We start from the raw sequence: 22,571 nt of genomic DNA, 5'->3' as shown, positions 1-22,571 counted from the left end.
GAAAAGGGCTAAATTGAAACCTCAGTGGAGTGGGTGGCACCCAGGCTGGACTCCAGGGCTGATCTCTTTATGCCAGCGTCAGGACGTTCATCCTTGAAATTGATCAGTCGTGCTCTGCCATTTCTCCACGGCCAAGAGCAGTGGGTCCCAAGATGGGCTCCATGGGAGATTTTTCACCCCCACCTGAGATCTAGTCCCCAGACAGGAGATGACTGCCCCGCCCAGTCTGCCTGGCTGTGGAGAGGATGCTTATAAATCATCATCTTTTGTGCTGCCTCTTTCCAATTACAGGTTAGCCTGGGGAGGAAGATAAAGACATTTGCAACCAAGATGGTAATCACGAGTGGAAATGATGAAGACAGAGGAGGCCAAGAAAAAGAGAGCAAAGAAGAGAGTGTCTTGGCGATGCTGGGGATTATCGGGACCATTCTGAACCTAGCCGTCATCATATTTGTATACATATACACCACTCTGTGAACGGCCCAGCGGGGCCTCAGGCCTTGGGATGGCCAAAAGACGGGAGTCCCGTGTGCCGGCAGATCAGTGACGGGACACCGCGCAAACAAGCAGCTTTGACCTACACACACCGTTCAATCAAATGTACCTTCGAACTTGATAAAGGGTCACCAAAATAAACCAATCCTGCTGCGAGGATCAGACACTAAAGCACAATGAATCCAACGAAACTCATTCACACAGCAAGGAACTCAACGTCGTTGGCAGGGGACCCGAAAAAACACTTGGAAGACGCGCCTTTGACGCCGTCTGGGAGCAGATGGGTGCGGAGATTCATTATCCCAAGTCGCTGATGGCTGTCAAAAAGAGGAACAGGGTGGACGCAGCTCACAACGGACGCAGCTCATGGTGTGTCTCCCAGGACACGCAATTCCTCCGAACTCGATGAGCTGTTTGGTACAAAAAACTACAGGGACAATCCTTTGACAAGCATCCCATTCATCGAAAATGTCTATTTGTTACCGGGGAGATAACTTATTTTTCTTTTTTCATTGGCTTGACGTGTGTATCTGTTCATATCAAGGTTTATAAATATATATTTTTAATAAATGTGCTCTATTTTTTAGCATGAACCAAATATTCGGAGAGGCGCTCCTGGATCCATAGAGCTTTCTTTGGTTTTACCTGCTTAAACCCCTAGACTGCAGATGTTCTGTTGTGTAATCACTCTAGTCCTAATTCTCTCATCTTGTATTGTTTACCTTCTCTCTCCCTCTAGCTCTTCTCGGTTTGGAGGACGTTCTTCCATAATACCAGCCGTGATCTTGGTTGGTGCCTGTTTTAAGATTGTCTGTTGAGCGGCTTTTTATTGTTATATTGGAGATATAAAACGATCGTGGGCATGTGGACCTTGGATGCACCATGTCCTTACTGAGAATTATGCATGAACAAGGGCTGAGTGATAGATCAGCTTTAAAAAATTTTTTACAAGGACTACTGTGGAGGAAGAGTGCGGCTACATCTGCAGATCGACTATAAGATGGGGTATTCAGCTTCTTATTGGCATTATTATTTCACTCTTGTGACCATTTGTTGAGTACATTTGATTTTAATGGCCACATACTATGAAAGATGGGAAGGACAGGGGGGAAAGCTCAGCTTTAGGTGCATAATTCCTTCCTTAATGAGCCACCTGGGATCCTTTTCAAAGTAGATGGGGTGTAAATGGCACGTGGACTCCCCCCTGTAGGAGCTCACCTGGGTGTTTCAGGCTGTGAGGACACCCCTGAGACAGGTGACTTTTTCAAGGGCACTAGAAGGGGATGCAACGATCACCCTAAAAGATTGCTGCATTTCTTAAAGTTCCTGGTTTACACCCACATGAAGCTACTTCCTCCCTGGCAGGAACAGTTGAATAAATGTGAATTTGCCCTGTTCTGCTCCCTGAAATGGGCCTTTCACTGGCTGCAGTGGCACGGCCTTAAAAAAGTAGGGTTAGAATTCCTTCTGCTAGTGTCAGCCTTGCCCATGGGCAAAAGAAGCAGCAGTCTACCTAGTTGGATTCGAATGATGCCCAGGAGATCTCCACCGCCAGATCTCTCCATCCCTCTGTTGTGGTGTCTGAAATTCTACTGTTAGAGAGTCATTTCTTGGACTCTGTTAGGGACCGGGCCCTTTTATAAAGCAAATGCCCTGAGCACCCAGCTCTCATCAGGTGTCTTCTCTTCCCCACTAGAAGAAACAAAGTTGATGTTCATTCAGGGAATACATGTGCCAGGCGCTGTGCCAGACACTATATTCCTTTAAGTCACTGAATCTTCCCAGTAAGTGAGCTAGCGAGTCTTTATCCCACATTGTAGAAGAAGAAAGTCTCAGAGAGATTGGGAAACTTCCCTGAGGTCAGCTGGCTTCTAGTGGTGAGTCAGGATGCAAACCCCTGATCTGTCTGATTCCCTAGCCCAGTGAGGGTTGGTCAAATGCTGGGAAAAGAGGGAATGGAGAGGTGGGGAGGGTCCAGGAAAGGGCCCTCGGGGGTCAGATGCAAACCGATGGCTTTGCTGAGGGCAGCTCTGCACCCCTCCATCCCTCCCTCATAAAAATAAACCACCCCTGGGAACTCCTTGCACCCTGGCAGAATGTCCTACATGTAAGGACGAGGGCCAAGAGGCTGGTTAGAAATATAATGGACTATCAGGGGAGGGGGCCGTCTCACAGGTTCTGTGTGGTTCTAGAAAGACTGTAAGAATTCTTAACAGTGAACAGAGTAAACAATAAAGGTGCAATGGAAAAAAAAAAAAAAAACTACCGACGTCCTTCTTGCCCCTGCAGCGTCCTGGTATTTTTAAAACTCCGTGTCATTCCTTTACCTATACATATTTTTGTTTTATTTTTTAAAAAAAGCACACAAAACTGAACGTGACTCTGTTCAACTGAAACTGTTTCGTTTGGACTGTAGAAGCCCTAGTGAGTTTTCAAGTGTACTAATTTGAAATTTATTGAGGGGAAGAACTGCCTTTCCAATCATCTCAACAGCTCCCCGGTGGTTCTTCTAGATTGTCCTAATCCACAGCCTGGAAATAAAGCTGCCCGTTCAGTGACTGCCAACCAAAGTAGCAGCACTGTTCTCTTGCAGACAGAGGCCTTCATTTCTGTTCTAATTTAGGAAAGCCCGAGAACACGCATCTGGGCGACGCAGCTTCCCCCAGGATCCCAAGGCATCTTGAGGGAATGTGACCGGAAGGCAGCCCGTGGCCCTGGATCTTGAGTGTCTAAGCACGCCAAGCCCAGCCTTGGCACCAATAGCAACGACCTAAGTGACACGAGGGCTGTGTAATTCCCAGCCAGCCTACGGGACCCTCACATCAACACCGTGAGGTATGCGTGCCTACCCCCAGATTACAAGATAAAGGCTCAAAACAGCTAATTAACTTTTCCAAGGTCACACACCTGGAAACCAGTAGAATTAGACCTAGCTCCGCATCTGTGTGCCGTCTGTACCTTGTGTGGTCCAGACTGCGGGTCTGAGACCTGCTGGAGCCGTCTGGCTAGTCCAGTCACAGCACACATCTTCCCACCACGCCTGCCTCTCCTTTGTCCCAAGGCAGCCGGCCTGGTCGGTGTGGCTGAATCGTTGCCTTTAACTTCTACCCCAGAAAGCGACTCAGAAAGCCCAGGCTCTGGCAGGGGAGAGCCAGGCACGCATGGCAGTGTGCCCTGGTGGTTTGGGGCTGCAGGGTGCTTGCCGACGGCCAGGAACAGCCTGGGCTTGAATCCCATCTCTGCCTCATGTGATCTAGGTGATGGCAAGCGATTCACACCAGCTCTGTGAGCCTCGGTTTTCCTCATCTATCAACGAGGGGTGCTAATAGCCCCCAATCCTATCAGGTAGGTATTTTAACCTCATTTAACTGATGGAAAAAACGTAGCCTGGAAAGGTGAGTTGACCTAGCAAAGGCCTCGGGACCATGACGTCAGCGGCTCCAGACGTTGCTGCCTTAACCTTGACAGCCAAAGAATGACACTTAAACCCCGAAACAAAGATCTCCAGGGGGCCTAAGGTTCAGGGGGCTGGGGACAGGATGCCTCAAAGACTTTTTTTTTTTTTTTTTTTTTTTTTTTTTGCGGTATGCGGGCCTCTCACTGCTGTGGCCTCCCCCGTTGCGGAGCACAGGCTCCGGACGCGCAGGCTCAGCGGCCATGGCTCACGGGCCCAGCCGCTCCGCGGCACATGGGATCCTCCCAGACCGGGGCACGAACCCATATCCCCTGCATCGGCAGGCGGACTCTCAACCACTTGCGCCACCAGGGAGGCCCGCCTCAAAGACTTTGAAGCTCGGTGTGAGGGACCCGGACTGTGGGAAGGCAGAAGAGGGGCTTGAGGCCCCTGTGATTCTATAGGTTGGGGTGAGGACAGGGCAGAGAGACCCTTTTGCTGTGTTTTTTTTCTTTTTAGTAACCAATAACCAACTGAGGCCCAGACAAGATCAAGTCCCAAAGTCACATAGCTCTGTAGTCCAGGGGTCTCAAAGGTAGCCTGGGAAAGGAAAATGCACAGAGATTTATTTTCATGAAAAGGGCTGCTGGTTATTGGGTGTTGGACCACAAGACCTTTCCCATTGCTTGTTCTGGGATCTCTATGCAAAGCAAATGGCCTCTCAGAGAATCCAGGGCTCTGCCCCGCCTCATCCTCAGAAATGTGACAACCTAACCCCAAAGAGCACAGCTTTGAGGTGCCCTCTCCTGCAAGGGGGCTGGAGAGAGGCCTTTTATGCCAACAACGAATGGGGACTGACGGACAGGCAACTCAGAACTACTCTTTCTTTCTTACTTTTTTCATAAATCACACATGCATAGTTAGAGTTGAAAAAAATGCAGTTAAAAAAATTCTACAGGGGCTTCCCTGGTGGCGCAGTGGTTGAGAGTCCGCCTGTGGATGCAGGGGACACGGGTTCGTGCCCCAGTCCGGGAAAATCCCACATGCCACGGAGTGGCTAGTCCTGTGAGCCATGGCCGCTGAGCCTGCGCGTCCGGAGCCTGTGCTCCACAATGGGAGAGGCCACAACAGTGAGAGGCCCACATACCGCAAAAAAAAAAAAAAAAAAAAATTCTACAGAATTAAAATAATTAAGTTCTGTAGAATTAAGAATCCCCAAATACCACCACCTAGAGGCAACCACTGCTAGTGTTTAGCATAGAAATTATAGACGAGGTGGGCTGCATATCTGTTTGGTGAGACCATTTTCCTTGAAGTTTTGAAATTCCGTTGCCTTTAGGTAGGGCCACTCTTTAGGTCACTGTCCCCACATTCCCTGTGGCAGTGGACAGCTTCCCTCATTTCTGTTACTTGCTAGATCCAAAAACATTCTAGAAGGCCACCCTCAATGGCCATCCAGACATTTCCCTATCAACAGTAGGTTAAATATTACAATTCACACAAATGGTGCCATGCTGTGAACATTGCCCCCATATATTTTTTCATTAATAATTGTGAATATGCACCTATATTCATCAATCTATTTAGACAAACCACTTCCAAGGGCCGTTTGGTATTCTGTTGTTTAGATGTACCATCACGTATTTCCCCATTCTCTCACTGTTGGGCCTTTTTAGGTGGTTGTCAGTGTTTTCTGCAAACTACTCAGCCTTGCTCTTTAAAATATCCAAAGCATTATATGTGGAATCTAAAAAAGTGGTGCAAATGCACTTATTTACAAAACAAATAGAGTCACAGATGTAGAAAACAAACTTATGCTTACCAGGGTGGGAGGGATAAATTGGGAGATTGGGATTGACATATATGCGCTACTGTATATAAAATAGATAACTAATAAAGACCTACCATATAGCACAGGGAACTCTACTCAATACTCTGTAATGACCTATACGGGAAAATAGTCTAAAAAAGAGTGGCTATATGTATATGTATAACTGATTCACTCTGCTGTAGAGCAGAAAGTAACATACCATTGGAAATCAACTATACTTCAAAAAAAAAAAAAAATCCCAAGCATTGCCCTTACCTTCCCCAGCACCCCTTAGAGTGGTCTGAGGTGGTATCCCCATAAGTCATTGTTTCCCAAGCTAAAATGAAGGTCGGGATCACCTGGATGCTTTTTTAAGAATGCATATTCTCAGGCATCTCCCCCAGATCTCTGGTTAATAGCTCTGGAGTGGAACCTGGCCTGCAGTCTTTTTAATGTGTCTCCCAGATGATCAGGCATGTTTGGAGATGTGAACCCAGGATGACCACCTGGGCTCGGACCTGATTCTGAGCCCCTGGGACTCTGGTGGCTGTGCTGGTCTTGTACAGGTCACTTCGTCTTTATTCACCTGTGTTTCTTTATCTATAAAAAGCTGATCGTAACATATGCATCACAGGTCATTATGAAAGTCAACTGAGGGAAGGCAGATACAGCTCCCAGCAGAAAGCCGTGTACGTCACTGGGTGGCAAAATAACGGGCGGATAGGCTGGCACATCTGCTCGCTATTAAAACTCTGCGCTCAGTGCAGGGGAACGTAGCCTGTAGAAACACTGAAGTTATAGATCTTATCAACAGTTCATTTCATGCATCACACACTGCGTATGAGTACCATTTACTAAAGAAATGCTGGGCCAAAACTTTCTTTCATATTCCTTCTAACAAACCACTGTGTATATCTAATATAGGAACAATTCTTGTCTGTCTATCTGTCTCTTTCTCTCCCACATTTCCCTCTCACCCTCCCTCTCTCTCTCCTCTAAACCCCAGCTTGCTTCCTTTTGCTCGCTGTTGCCATCACCCATGCTTAGACTTGTGGCTCTCTTTTTCCATCAACGGCCTGAAGAACACCAGAAAGCCCACCCATCTCCATGTTTCGCTGTTTTTAATAGAAACAATCTCATTGGCCATCTAAGCACGTTCCTAATAGCTGCTTTGGGAGCCCAGACTGGCTATTATAATGACACACGTTAGGAAGAGAAAGTTCCAGAGGCCAGATCCTTGCTTTTTCTTCTGAGAGACTCTCCTAGGAGACCCTGTGGTCCCCATCCCCTAAAGGAAGGACTTCTATATGAGATGCCTCCAGAAAGATCCCCTTGGGGGCTGGAATACCCTCTGACATCATTACATAATGATTCTTTCCTCTCATGGGAAGCAGATGGAATGAACAGACTTAATATTTTCTGTTGTTTGTAAACAAGTTATACGAAACTGTGTATACTTTTCACAGAACGGCTACATGCTGCCACGAGAAATAAGATCACATACTATATAATTTTTCACTACAAGATTCTTTGTTAAGAGGTGTGCTTATTTACTCTGTCTATTTCTATTAGACAATAACGGGGAATGCAGAATGAGGTAACAGTCATGATCGGACGTCTCTACAGCAAGGTAACAAAGGATTAACACACCTCTCCCTATCTGGGACAGCAGCCTGCCAGGTATGCAGAGACTTGGCTCCAAAGCCTAGACGTTCAACTCTGTCACCTGCCCCTAATCACTGCAGGATAGCACAACCCAAAGTCCTGTTCAGAGAGTCAAAGTGTCACACCCCCAGCCAAGGGCAAGAAGCCAAAGAGTAGCAGCTGAATAGTTCTAAGCACTGTAGCTAGTAAGCAATAAAAGGACAATGTTTTTCACTCGTATCTGTCTCACTGGGACTAAAAGAATCAAAGTTAGATCAAGCAGAGATGAGCCAGCCTGAATTCTGCCAAGATCCAAAGGTTGCTCCTCGAATCTCCCTGACCTGTAAGCTGACATCTTTCTCTTAATCAGGAAGATGCTTCTATCATGAAAGGCCAAAAGCACAGACTGATGATCCACTGGTGTGGACCAGCCACACATCAAAGCTGCTGAGATGCCTATAGGTCACTGAACCTCTGGGACCTCCAGCCCAGGAAAGGTGGACTTCAGACATTTCCTCACAATCTTGTATATTCCAGAATAAACTTGTAGGTGCCACTGAAGTGTCCATATATGTTAGCTCAGCTAACCCCTTGCTCAGTTCCCAGAGACTCGTATTTATAATTCTGAACGGGAATTGGGCAACATGCCCCAATGCGCTTGTCCTTCCCCTGGTTGTATCACCTTCTTGCCAGCTGAGTCCCTGTTGTCCCAGCCTCTGAGGTCATTACCTGACAACGTTGGCCATGTTTTTTCCTTGGTACCTTGTTTTCTGTTCTAAAGAGTCCACTTTAGTGTTTTTAGTTCTGAAGACTCTGCTGTAGAACTTTGGGTTCTAAAGCTCTAAAGAGTCTGCCTCTGTATTAAAGAGACGTGAACTCAGCTTCAGTGCAATATTCTGGTTTGATATTGGCTTGGCCACCCGAGCTGGGCGGTAGTTCTTTCTTCCCACACTTTCCCCCAGAAAAGTCGGCGGGTGATTCCATTGCCTGGGGTAAGTGTGTGCACAAAGTCCATCACTCACTCCCCACCAGGGACCACCGTCTCGCTGTTTTAGAGGACCAGGATATCATCCAGAAATGGGGATGGGGCTCAAAGTCAGAAAATCTGTGTTCAAGCCCCAACTTTGCCACCGATTGACTATTGATCTTGGACCAGACCCTCAATATTTCTGAATGAATATTTCATTTTCATGTCATAAATTTAATAAATCTGGTCTCTCAGTGTAGGTATGTAGATTACATTTTTATGTAATAGCATTTTGGGAAGTAAGGAATGTAAGCTTCTATTAGCTATTAATAAGAGCAATTAAAAGGCGTGTGTTTAAAATATTTTTTCCACTAAGGAATAATAATAAGGATAGGGGCTTCCCTGGTGGCGCAGTGGTTGAGAGTCCACCTGCCAATGCAGGGGACATGGGTTCGTGCCCCAGTCCGGGAGGATCCCACATGCCACGGAGCGGCTGGGCCCGTGCACCATGGCTGCTGAGCCTGCGCGTCCGGAGCCTGTGCTCCTCAACGGAAGAGGCCACAACAGTGAGAGGCCCATGTACCGCAAAAAATAGAATAAAATACTAATGTCTGTTGAGCACATGCCATGGGTCAGGTGCTCCACTGAGTTCTACATGCATTTATGCATTTAGTCATCGCTACAGCCCTATGAAAAGGTCTGTGACCATCTCCATGGACAGGAGAAGGAACTGAGGCACGGCCCCAGGTCACACACCTGCTAAGGATTTGAACTTCAGAGCCTGTGCATTACCCACCCCATTGATTCTGCCCCTCTCCACCACAGGCGGCCACATCAACCCTAAGAGGAGAGAACATTCAGTGCATTCCAGCCACAGGAAGCAAATATTTTTACATGGTATGAGTCTAGGGCTCCCACACTGAAATGATCACTTGAGAAGGAAAATGAAGAACGATCATTGTGGCTTCCCACTTACCTACCCCAGGTCACACCACAACAGTTTGTCAGAAGGAATAAATCACAGGCTCTGGAGCCAGACAGACCTAGATGCCAATCCTACTCTATTGCTTTGTTGCCCCTGGGTGCAGGCACTTACCCTATCTGAAGCTCAGTCTCCCCATCTATAAAATGGACCTGATCCTCTATCTTCATGGCAACCACAATGAGGATGAAACTAATCATGTGTGTCAAAGGCTGAGCAAGGAGCCCACCACACAGAGGCTGCCGGGTCACTACTGCAATTGTTGAAATTCACTGCTGCCCTCAAATCATAAATCATGCTCAGACGGTTAAGAAATGAAATTGAGTTATTTGTAGTGAGGTGGATGGACCTAGAGTCTGTCAAACAAAGTGAAGTAAGTCAGAAAGAGAAAAACAAATACTGTATGCTAACACATATATATGGAATCTAAAGGAAAAAAATGGTTATGAGGAACCTAGGGGCAGGACAGGAATAAAAACGCAGATGTAGAGAATGGACTTAAGGACACAGGGAGGGGGAAGTGTAAGCTGGGACAAAGTGACAGAGTGGCATGGACATATATACACTACCAAATGTAAAATAGATAGCTAGTGGGAAGCAGCTGCATAGCACAGGGAGGTCAGCTTGGTGCTTTGTGACCACCTAGAGGGGTGGGATAGGGAGGGTGGGAGGGAGACACAAGAGGGCGGAGATATGGGGATATATGTATATGTATAGCTGATTCACTTTGTTATACAGCAGAAGCTAACACAACATTGTAAAGCAATTATACTCCAATAAAGATGTTTTAAAAAAGTGATGGATCTTCTTACAGTTTCAAGGGTGAGTTTTGCCCTCACCCTGAGTCTCCCTTTTGTTTGGCCCCTCTTCCCTACTAACTCCTACTTCTCTCTCCCTTGCAGAAAGAAAGTTGGTCCTTTAAAACTAGAAGGGGGAAAAAAAAAACGTTTTCAGCATCCTCTGGCTGCCTTTCCCACCAACTGCTGTTGCCATGGTAACCCACAGGTATCTGCCTGCTGCTTTCAGCTGTGCCTCCGCCCCTCCATGCTGGGTGTGTGGCTGGTCTTTCCCCTGCCCTAGGAGGTCCCAGAAAGCCACGTTTAGGAATCTCTTGTTCGTTCTTAAATTTCCCAGCCAGCCCTTCGTATCCTTCCTGCTTTCTCTGTCTCTAACAATTAAGAGGTAGAAAGGACAATTCCTTCCAAACAGCCGTCCCCAAAGGGGGTGATAGCATTCATTCATTGACTCTATCAGTGTCTATGGCTGGCCTGCCATGTGTGGGCACTGAGGCAAACAGAAATTTGCAAGTGTCCGAGTAGATGAAGAGGGTCCCTCCTTTTGCAGATGGGGAAACTGAGACCCAGAAATGGGAGGAGACGGCCCGGGTTCTACAGACAGCAGCAGAGCCTGTTTTAGAACCTGGTGTTCAGAACCCAGGTGGGTACTTGCTTTTGTTTACATGAACCTTTGCCAACAACCAGCCACACGCTGGCCCAAGCCTTCCGTCTTTAAATGCAGTGGAACCTTGGATCCATAGGTAATGAGCAGAGCTGGACAGACTCCCCGAGATTTTGCCCTGCTCCAGCTGCTGCTGGCAGGGTCAGAACCCAGACCTCCTCAGGAACGTCCTTTTGGCCCAACTAAGCCAGGCCTTCCCCTGCTGCGGCCCCGTGTACTGCAGGAGATGCCCAGGTGTGCGTGGAACCTCTCCTGCTCCCCCCAGCTTGTCTGGCTCCTTCCCATGGGCACAGCTGGAACGATTGTGGCTGCCAAGGCAGCTCTGTCCCTCTTGCCTGCCAGCCCCATCTGTGCACACTGGCTGATGTCACCTGAGCCAGTAGCTATTCCCCCTGGCTTTTTTTTTTTTTTTTTTTTTTTTGCTTATTAAAACGCACAGGCTGTCCTCCTCTCCTGCACCATTCAAAGGTTTGCTCTGCAGCAGAGACTCAACCTGCTCAGGAAAGGGAGGGAAGGAGGGAGGGCATCCACACACTGTAAATATTAACTTGGAATGAAACACCAGCTCTGTATCCCCATAAGGTGGCTAGTTTGAGAGGCAGGTAGATACTAAACAGCTCTGATCACCTAATAAAGAATCCTTAAAAATGAGCGCCCGTTGATAATTGCTCACCCTTCAAGGAGGGAAATACTAAATGAAGACCTATTATGTGTCAGGCACTGGGTGCATCAGATCGATCGTCATTGTCACCATGACCACCACTTTCTGAGCGCTTCCTACGTGCTGGGTACTTGACCAAGCTTCCTAATTCTCGTTTTTATTTGTATGCTTTCTCCCTTCTCTGCCCTCTTTTCCCTTCTCTCATTGTCCTGCTCCTCAGGGACAAGCACTTGCAATTGATTTTGCTAATTCTTCTCACATTCCCCTCCATAATTATGGGTAATATATTTCTACTGCTTGACTTGAGAGCATCATCTCTTCACTTTCCACAATGGAATTCATTCTTCTTTACCACTTCGCACATCCAGCACATACACATTTCCTGCCTTCATCCTCCCAACTGGGTGATTTTGCCATTTTATTTAGATCAGCAGCCAGTTTTGCATCATTATAACAATGTGAATGCAAAACCAAGCTGAGCCATGCAGTGTGTATGTGTTTGCCTTGGTGTGGTGGCCATGAAAACACACCACTCAGCTCTCTTGCTTCAGGGAGCATAACTGACTAATGACCTCAGCGGCTCCCCCTCTGATGACTCCATCTCCACGGTCACTCCAAGGCCTCAGTCCTGCAGCTCAATGACTGAGCACAGGCCCATTCCCACGAGATGCAAAACTCCTCCAATGGGCATCTTTGGCAGGAGAACTCCCCATCATTCTGACCACTTCTTTCTGGAAACTGCACCACAGTCCAGATTCTTCCTACCTGACTTTCCTCCCTTCCTCCTCTTCTTCACACAGGGCCACACCGCATGCATTCTGAGGGCTGTCCCGCCTTCTGCTGCCCCCGCCTCTTCTGCAGTTCACAGATATTCCCCCAATCAATCTTTTGAACAACTAATGCCATCTTGGTGTCCTTCTCATCCAACCTAACCTGTCATTCATTTTTTCTCCCCGACTCTCTGCTTACTTTTTTTTTTTTTTTTCCCAGTACGCAGGCCTCTCACTGTTGTGGCCTCTCCCGTTGCGGAGCACAGGCTCCGGACGCGCCGGCTCAGTGGCCATGGCTCACGGGCCCAGCCGCTCCGCGGCATGTGGGGTCTTCCCAGACCAGGGCACGAACCCTTGTCCCCTGCATCGGCAGGCGGACTCTCAACCACTGCGCCACCAGAGAAGCCCTAAAGCAAACTATTAATGGTTAAATCAGAAGAATAAATTTCAAAGATATTATGCAAGTTCAGTTAAACATTTCAAGTAATAACTGAAATCTGCACTTACCAATCAAATGTACAGCATTCAATTCACACTCCAATTTATTCATTTAAATTTTAAGCATTAGTAAAATTCCATGTGGTCACATAGAATGACAAGGATGAAATAACTTAAGTTCTGTTTTGTTTTGTTTACAGTTGTGTTTTTATTGTTGATTTTGAGTTTCCTTTATAAATGATGGACTATTCAGACAGGAGACCCACTTCACACCCTAAGAATCTGGGACAGATGTGAAATGTTAGCAACTTGCTCTCAAACAATGCACATTGCTGAATCCATTTGTGCTGAGGGTTCTTTTAATTAACTTCTATGTAGAAAAAAATATTAAACGATGAGCAATAAAAATGTGCTCTTTTGAAGCTTACATCTATCACGTCGTTGTGCAGCCATCACCACCACCCATTTCCAAAAATGTTACCTTCCCAGACAGTAACTCTGCGCCCATTAAAACAATTACCCAACCTCTCCTGACAATCATCATTCTACTTTGTCTCTATGAAGTTGACTACTCTCAGTATCTCATATAAGCAGAATCTTACAGTATTTGTCCTTTTGTGACTGGCTTGTCTCACTTAGCACGTCTTCCAGGTTCATCCATGTTGTTGCATTTGTCAGAATTCCCTTCCTTTTTAAGGCTGAATAATATTCCATTCTATAGATGTACTACATTTTGTTTATCCATTCATCCATCCATGGACACTTGGGTTGCTTCCATTTTCTGCCTATTGTAATATAAATGTGCTTGTACAAATATCTCTTTGAGTCCCTGCTTTTACTTCTTTTGGATATACACCAAGAAGTGAAATTGCTGGATCATAAGGTGAAATTGCTGTTTCATTGTTTGAGGAATCACCATACCATTTTCCACAGCAGCTGAACCATTTTACATTCCCACCAACAATGCACAAGAGTTCCAATTTCTCTACATCCTCCCCAATGTTATTTTCTGTTTTTTTTAAATACTAGGCATCCTAATGTATGTGAAGCAACAAACTTACTTATAATCAATTTTATAATTTTTGTGAAGCTCTGTACCCAGAAGGTACGCCCTTGTTGCCTGTACCCAAGACTGACTCTTCTACCTCCTACCCTTGGTACTTGGCTGACCTCCAGCAAGTAATGTTCTCCAGCAAATCCTCCTGTTTTCCAGCATGGCACCCTCGACATCCCAAGTCCAGAGCATCTCTTTTTACCGTCTCCAGAGAATAAGGCTCTCATCTTCTGCTGGAGTAGGAAAGCAGAAAGTCCAGTGACATAAAGTGGCAGAAAGAAGCTGGAAGTCGAATTGCTTCTTGAACTTTCAACCATTCCTCCTGTTTCTAGCCCCCAATCCCCCCCACTTCCAAAAGTACCATACAGCACTTCTGCAGTGTTCACCCATTGTTTCTCAGGTCCATGGCACTTAGGATTTAGTGCCTCTGATTTGCTACATCACTGACATTTTGTCCCTTTGTTTCCCAGCTTCCAATTCCAGATCCCCAATTTGCTGCTCCCTCCTCTTCGTCTACCTTTAGCCTCGATGGTCTAAACCTTCTTAAAAATCCCTTTACTGTCATTTTGATGGGATTTCAGAAGACAGCAAAGCTAGACACATGTGTTCAATCTGTCTTCTTTAACTTCAAGCCTTTACTGGGCTTTAAAATGTATTACTTAATATACATTTTTCTATTAAAGGTGACATTAAAAATGAGGAAACTGGGCTTCCCTGGTGGCGCAGTGGTTGAGAGTTCGCCTGCCGATGCAGGGGACACGGGTTCGTGCTCCGGTCCGGGAAGATCCCACATGCCGCGGAGTGGCTGGGCCCGTGAGCCATGGCCGTTGAGCCTGCGCGTCCGGAGCCTGTGCTCCGCAATGGGAGAGGCCACAACAGTGAGAGGCCCACATACCTCAAAAAAAAAAAAAAAAGAGGAAACTGAGGCCCAAGACCACACAGCAGGAAGTGGCAAGGCTAGGATTCAAACCCAAGTTAGGGCTCACTCCCCTCAGAGGTCATACTCCCTCTCAGATTACACAGCTGGAGGTTGAGTCTTGGGCAAATAGGTGGTACAAGGAAGGTCAGGAGGATGCAGATGCCATGGAGGATGAGCCAGGACAGGCCAGCTAGGATCAAAATGGCCAGACTAGGGCTCATAGCCAGCAAGGTCCAGCGTCCAGGAGTTCAAGGAAATAAGCACTGAAGATCATGTGACAATGTGTGCTCATTCTCTTAGAGCTGAGGCTTTTGGCTTCTGCTAGCCAATCCAGTAACCATGGCCTGGGGCCACGATGACTTGGATGGTCAAAGAAGAAATCCACAGCTTGATTCCCTGCATTCAGTACAGAGAGTCCTGTGAGCCATCCTTCCCCAAACATTCAGGGGTCCCTGCACATCGCAGCTTCCTTCAGCTCTGCCCTCAACACAGCACCACTGAACATACCAAGATTAACTGCCTCCTCAGCATCAACTCCTCTACCCTGCTCCCCACCGCCACTCACAGACCCCATTTGGCCTATGTTTCCGGGTCTTTCCGGCTCCACTGGGACTGTCTCCTGCTTGCACACACATACATCTACCACTGCTCCATATACACAGTGGCCTTTTTGTATTTGCTTGTTTCTGATTTCCAGTTTCCTTTATTTGCTCAACAAACTTACTGGACACCTCTTACGTGCTGAGTCTTAGGTGGACAGCAGGGATGCAGAGGTGAATAAGAGAGCCCCTGCCCACAGGAGCTCACAGCCCCAGGGAGACAGACAGGTAAACAGGCAGTCTTTCTGCAGTGTGGTCTGAGATGGGATGGAGGTGAAGGGGGCTATGGAAGTTCACGGAGGGCCCCGAGTGCCACAGAGGGAGTCATTGAAAGCTCCTCAAGGAGAGCTTTCAATGCAAACTGAAGCATGAAGCAGGAGTAAGAGTGTGATTCTTACACCTGCTCTGTGGCAAGGCCTGAGGCATACATTTTGATTCATTTATTCATCCAACCACCCAAACTGATGTTTAATAGCTTCCACCAAGTGCCAGACCTCACATGAGTACTGGTGAGTACCCAGCACATCGCACCAGCCTGGGGATCTCCCCTTGAGCTCTCGGCTCTCCGAAACTCCTCCACCAAGAAGTCATCTGCTTTCTGAGGCTAGCCTCAGACCCTGATAGGGCACTTCTACCACCTGGCACCATCTCCCTCTGCCTCCGAATATTAGTGGATTTCCCAGACTCGTCTGATTTTCCAAGGGGCCCTTGTATAACCAAAGTACCACAGTCTGACCTCTGAAAAATTACTGGAAAGTCTCTCCCTCCTCCTCCAAGCATGGAAGTTCATGCAAGGTCATACAGAAGATGCTCTGATGAAGTAGCTAGATTGTGTGGAATTCATTGCTGATGACAGCCAAGTCCAGAACACATAATCCTGGAGGAAGCATCGGAACTGATTTGAATCTCTCTTCACAAAGAGGGGATCCAGAATTGAGAGTGTGACCTTGAACAAAACTCCAGTTTGCTCCTGGACTGAACATCCACTCTGCGTAATTAACTGAGAACATTGTCCTTATGACTGACAGGCTGGAAGTGATTATTTATCTTAATATTTGCTCCAGGTTCCGGGGATGTGCAAAGCGATTAAAGAAGGGGTTTTGGAAACAGTGACTTGTAGGTTCTCTATCCCTAATTGTTTGCTAACTGATTCACCATAATTACATGTAACATCTCCATGCTCCCTCAGGTAATACTTGCATAATATGGAAGCAAAACTGAAATTCCTAAAGTACAAATTCTGTGGGAGTTGAAGGCAAGCTGAGAAATTCCAGAAGGCATCACATATGTGACCCGTCAACCCAAGGCTCCCATCTCTTATATTACCCTGATTTGTATACTAACACGAGAAAAAGCAGCCCACATGGAATTTTTGAGCTGGGTCATTTCACTGTAGGATATCCATGTGTGGTTAAGAGACAGACATGTGACAGTGGGTGAGGCAAAGAGTTAACTCAGTTCCATCAGGAAATCTGGGTTCTAAACATGGTATTGCCACATCGTCCCTGAGTGTAGGAAAGGAATCTGGGACACAGAGAATCTGACTGAGTCATCATGGATCTTCCTGAGCCAAGTGCCCTGACCCATCCCTCAGGTCTCTCGGATGCTGGACCCCAGGTTACTTGCAAGAAGAGGAAAACAAAGTCCTGGTGCTGCTGTCCTCTTCTACTAGGCAAAGGGAGCCACAGCCTGGCACTCGCCATTCAGCTTCCACAGCTCGCCCCTCCAAGCAACTGCTGAGCTTGGAATAGGTCGGTTGATTGGTGTGGGGAGTAATAGAGAGCCTCTGAGACACATGTTGGGACTCTCAAATTCCCAGAAACCCCCATTCTGATTTGTCTTCTTTATGACTCAGCACCACGGAGAGCGACAGCTCTGGTTCTGGAAAACAAAGGACTGGATCTGTAATGACCTGAAAGGTCATGAAGTTTAGTCCTTTACACATGAGGACTCTGTGGCCCAAGAAGCAGAGGGGATTTTCCAGCATCAAGCTAAATCCAATTGTCAAAGGCAAGCAGTATTCGGCTGTTCCTCTGCCTGGATTCTGGGTTCCCTGAAGGCAGGGGCTGCCCCTAACTCATCTGTATCTCCAGAATCCAGCACAGGCCAGTCACAGAGGAGGTGCTCAATGGACACAGTTTTAACTTCTCTGTCGATCCAAATCCTCCCAGAAGCATCACCATAGGCCAGGCCAAGGAATGTCTCCCTGGGGCTATGGCCCAGCCATGGCTGAGAAGGTGTCTGTGCTTAGAGTTGGCAGTGCTATTTCACATGACAAACCTTCTGTGTGTTATTGTGACTTCTTCCCAACTATGTAAATTCTCAGCAAAAAGACTATAAGTTATAAATTCATATCCTCTGAATCTTTATTAATGCCTGACAGAGATATTTGTAGGGTATCCACATGAAATGCTGTGGAGAGAGAGACAGAGGGACAGCTGGAAGGACAGAGACTTAGAGAGACAAAGATACTAAACAGAAAATAAGCAGAACACTGTGCTTCCCTGAGTCACTACAATTATTCAATGGCCCACAAAGCAAAAGAGGACCCCTTTGAGCAGGTAGGGCTCACAGGTCAGAATTAAGACTGTTCTTTATTTAGTCTGATCAAGAGCAGAAAGTAAACATCATGATTCACTGTTGGCTTAAAATCAATTCCCCCCAAACCCATAAGCAAGACAAATATTGATTCTATTAATCTTCTCTCCAGTGTACGCTCTGGGCAACACCATTGCGTCTACACATTAGTCACTGGTTGTCACTTGCCTGCAGTGGAGGAACATGCTACTAAGTAAAGCCTCACAGCAGAAAGATTTACATCAGGTTTGCAGAAGCACGCATGTGAGTCCCAGCCCTTGTGCCTGGGCCTCTTCTGCAGATAAGCTATTTGGTTGACACGTGCCAGAGTTGACCAGCCGAAGGATGACAAAATCAGGAGAGGTGAGCCTTCTTCCACCTTTAGGAGACTCCCACCTGGAGGGTCAAATAAGGGTCTTCAGGCTCCCACAAGGAAGTGTGGTTTTGTAAAAACACTGATCTGACTGTATTTGGTTACTATTGGAGTCCACATGGCTCTGCTTGGCTCACCAAATCAAGCCCAGGCTGCTTAACCAGAATAACAAGACACCAAGGTCTGAGTCATCCTGCCACTTCAGACTTGCCTTCTACCCACCTTAAGCCATATCCTTGCTCTGTGCTCAATGAACTTCTCAGGCATATGCAGCATGGCCATTCACACCTCTGCAACTTTGCCCCTGCTCTTCCTTCTAGGAATGCTTTTCTACTCTTCCCTGGCCCCCTTCAACTCCCTAGTCAGCTGGGGACTCTCAGGCATCTTTCAGGACCCCAGTCTGAGTCACACATCACTCCCCACTCCAGAGGTGAGCCTCATGTGTCCCCCCACCATAAGTTCCTAGATTAGATGAAGTTACTTACTGCCTCCATTAAGTTGCGAATCCTGAGGACAGAGGGTCTGTGCACTGGCTGATTGCTGAATAGCTCCACCATCCCCTATCCCCCCATTTTACAACAGAATGAAATTTGAGAAAGTGATTCCATGTCCAGGGATGGGCATATATTAGTCCAAGCTGTTGTGGTGTCTTCATCCTCATTAATGACGATTGGTCGTAAACCCAGGGCTAACCTCCTCAGTGCATGGCATGGCATTGCCCTGGAGAAGGTTGTTGGTTCAGAGGCAAGCACAAGAGCTTGTCCAAGAAGGAAGACAGGATCTTTACCCATAGAGTTGGCAGGGAATCTCTCTCTCTCTCTCCCCTTCCCTCTCCCTCTCCCCCTCCTTCTTCATCTCTGCCTCCATCCCTACCTCTCCCTCTCTCCTCAACTCAGATTGGCCATGAATGAGGAAAAGCATTGGCCCAATGGCTCCTTGACCATGAGGAAAACCAGCCTCAACATGTATGCAGCTTCATGGATGCCAGAAGACAGAGATGGGAGAAACCACATCCTCCATGACACCATGGAACCTCTTGATCCTCCACACATGGGTTTCTAATTCTGCCAGCAATGCACTTCCTCACTATGTGAACCAGTCTGGGTTGGGTTGTCCATCACTCATAGTTGAAATCCCTGAGTGATCCAGTGTAGTCACCTTTGTATCCCAGTGCCCAGCACCCTGCAGGAAGCATGGTAACTGCTCAAAAAACAAAAGTGTCAGCATCACATGGTCAAGTTCTGTTGCTGCTTAAGGAAAGGAATGAATGAGAAAGAGGAGATAAATCAGCTGAGGGCAGTGAGTCCATCAACCACCAGGCTGGGATGGATCAAGGGCAGATAATAACAACGTCCTCACACAGATTCAACAGTGAAGCTAGTGCTCACCATGGTTCCAAGTGCCTGGCTTATTTCTACCTTTGGTCCCACCTGGGGGCCCAGAGCACATGGAGGGCATTATTGGGACACACTGTGTATTCCATACTCGAGGTTCTTTATCAGGAAATTTTTTAAAGGTATATTTTAGTACTTGCCCAAAGAATATTATTTTGTATTCTTCTTTGTGCATCAGAGTTACAAAAAATAAAATAAAATAAAACTCCATTGGGCTTCCCTGGTGGCACAGTGGTTGAGAATCTGCCTGCCGATGCAGGGGATACGGGTTCGTGCCCTGGTCTGGGAAGATCCCACATGCCGCAGAGCGGCTAGGCCCGTGGCCGTTGAGCCTGCGCGTCTGGAGCCTGTGCTCCTCAACGGGAGAGGCCACAGCAGTGAGAGGCCCGCGTACCGCAAAAACAAACAAACAAACAAACAAAACTCCATTATCTTAACAAAACAACCAGTCTTATTTCTCCAGAGTCTCTGTTGATCATTATCAAGTGTCAACATTGTTTTAATGCCTTTATGTCTTTGTAATCAATATCTCTTCCTGCTTCCTAAGTTTTTTCACTTACCTCTTTCATTCACAGGGAGGTGAATGAAATCACTGTGATTTATCATATAAATATGATAATCATCATTTTTGATGTCTTGTAATAGCTTGACTTTGCAGCCTCTGCTGGTGGGCATATGGACTGCCCCTGGTTTGTCACTGGAACAATCCAGTACTGATAGAACAGCTACTCAAGATGTTAATCCGCCAGTACTTTTTTTTTTTTTTTTTTGGTGACTGCCAGAGGATAGAATGTAAAATAGGGATCCTGTGTCCCTGCCACCCATTGGTTTCAATCATGCATTTGTTTGCAAGGACTGAAACTTACTCAAGTCAGCAGAAGTAAAGAGAGGGGAATTTTAGCGTAGGGATAGAGGAGGACTCTTGGGAACCAAGCCTCAAGGGAGCAGCTAGGAACCTTCTTTACATTTTTTTCTGTTCTCACTATGTCCCTTTTTCTCTCTCTCTTTGTTTTCTCTCTTTCTCTACCTGTCTGTCTCTCCTTATCTGTCCCTCTGTCTCTATCTCTGTGTCTGTCTTTGTGTCTCTCTCTGTCTCTCTCTCTCCTCTCTTCTCCCTGTATCTCTCTATCCATCTGTCTCTATCTATCTGTTCCTCTCTCTGTCTCTCTGTCTCCTCTCTTCTCTCTCTGCCTGTCTCCCTCTTTGTCAATCTGTCTTTCTGTCTCTTTCTCTCTGTCTCTTGAGTGTCTCCATTACCACCAGGTCCCCAATCCACACTGCGCTTCTGATCCAGTCCCATCATCAACTGACCCGGGGCTGAAATTCCTGGGGGATTGTGCTCATCTGTGGGGGGCATGTAGTGAGGGGAGTCATGTGTTATAAACCAGCCCACCAACTTCTGTCTCTTCAACCTGTACTAAAGGCGGGGCAGGTTCCTTCCAAGGCTGGACCCTCGGATTTGAACCTGGCTCTGCCACCCACTGCTCTCTGACCTTGGGTAAATTGTGCCTCGGTAATGAGCTCCCTGTCACTAGACATAATCAAGCTGAAAAACATCCACTGACTGTGCTTATCGAGCATTTACTAAATGCCAAGCATAGTATAAGCACTTTACATGAGTTAACTCAGTGAATATTCACCACCTCCTAAGATGAGGAAACTGAGGCACAAGAGCTTAAGTAACCAGCTCTGGACCAGACAACTAGTGTCCAGTACTCAAGGAAGTGCAAATCTAAATGAAGTACCACTTCCACTCCTCAGACTGGCAAAACAAGAACATTGGGTGATATAAGTGCAGGCCTGGATGTGAGCAAAGTGATGCCCTCATGAGGCGCTGATGTGAGTGGGATGTGGAATAGTCCTTCTGTGGAGCAGAAGCCTAGAGATGTTCATCCTTGTGAGTTTCTATTCAGTGACCCAGCAAGTCCACCTTCATGCTCAAATCCCAGAGGAACTGTCCACAGAGACTCAAGGAGGCAAATTCAAAGATGTTCATTGCACTGTTGCTTACAGTGGCAAAGGGCTGAAAGTAGCCCAGGCTCCATCACTGGAGGATGGAAATGAACTTGTATTGTACACATTTACGTAGGAGTTGGCTCGATTTCTAAACCAGAAAGTAGAGTGAAAAACGTGGACTGGGAATAGAGGATAAAGGAGGAAGAAAACTTGAAATGGGATGAAATAAAAATTTTAAAACTAGGAATCATCCTGAAAACTCAACTGCCTAGGGCTTCTGAGGATCACCCTGGGCAGGTGCAGAGAACTGCTGTGGATGCCAGATCGTTCCCTCTGAACTGGAAGAGAAGGAGCCATGCAAGGCCTGCCGTCCCTCCATCCTTCTCTGAAAGAGGCATCGCCAAATCTCTTTGCTGTGCGTGTGTGGATGCTGCATCACATTCGTTCTAGACTTTTACCCATGTTTGGAATATTTACCAAACACTTAAAAATCTTCTTGGGGGCTTCCTTGGTGGCGCAGTGGTTGAGAGTCCACCTGCCGATGCAGTGGACGCGGAATCGTGTCCCGGTCCGGGAAGATCCCACATGCCGCGGAGCGGCTGGGCCTGTGAGCCATGGCCGCTGAGCCTGCGCGTCCAGAGCCTGTGCTCCTCAACGGGAGAGGCCACAGCAGTGAGAGGCCCGCATACTGAAAAAAAAAAAAAAAATCTTCTTGGTACTTAGGAAAGGATGGAAGCAGCTCATTTTTCACATTTTATTTTCTCTGTTAGGTCTGGTGGGAATAAAAGCCTAAGGGGAAAATGAGATGGGTTGAAAAAGAAACTTTGGGGAGCTCTGTGCTGCTCACACCCAAGGGACCCCTAACACTATGAGAAACATTGTCTGCAGGATGCACTCGGCTCTCTTCCTGCAGGAGGCAAAGCCAGGCCCTGACCCCAGGTCCGCAGCATCTGTCAGCATCAGCACCTGGTCCAGCCCCCATGGCACAGTTGGTGGAAGTTGAGGCCCCAAGAGGGGATGGGGGTTGCAGTGGGTTGAATGGTGGTCCCCTCCCTCAAAAGCTATGTCTACTTGGAAGCT

The 22,571-nt window shown here is 47.1% G+C and overlaps 1 protein-coding gene across 1 annotated transcript; it reads left to right on the top strand.

Moving 5' to 3' along the window:
* The first annotated feature begins 297 nt into the window (after positions 1–297).
* On the top strand, positions 298–477 carry TUNAR (TCL1 upstream neural differentiation-associated RNA). Its single transcript, XM_060095517.1, has one exon. The coding sequence runs from the start codon at positions 331–333 to the stop codon at positions 475–477; it is 147 nt and encodes a 48-aa protein (XP_059951500.1). The 5' UTR covers positions 298–330.
* The last annotated feature ends 22,094 nt before the right edge of the window (positions 478–22,571 follow it).

Source organism: Mesoplodon densirostris, chromosome 4 (genome assembly GCF_025265405.1).
Source record: "Mesoplodon densirostris isolate mMesDen1 chromosome 4, mMesDen1 primary haplotype, whole genome shotgun sequence".
NCBI lineage: Eukaryota > Metazoa > Chordata > Mammalia > Artiodactyla > Ziphiidae > Mesoplodon > Mesoplodon densirostris.
The sequence above is the reverse complement of the archived record's forward strand: the minus strand, read 5'-3'. Positions and strand labels throughout refer to the sequence as shown.

Coding starts and splice junctions, on each gene's coding strand:
- TUNAR (XM_060095517.1), top strand. CDS start 331: ATGGTAATCACGAGTGGAAATGATGAAGACAGAGGAGGCCAAGAAAAA.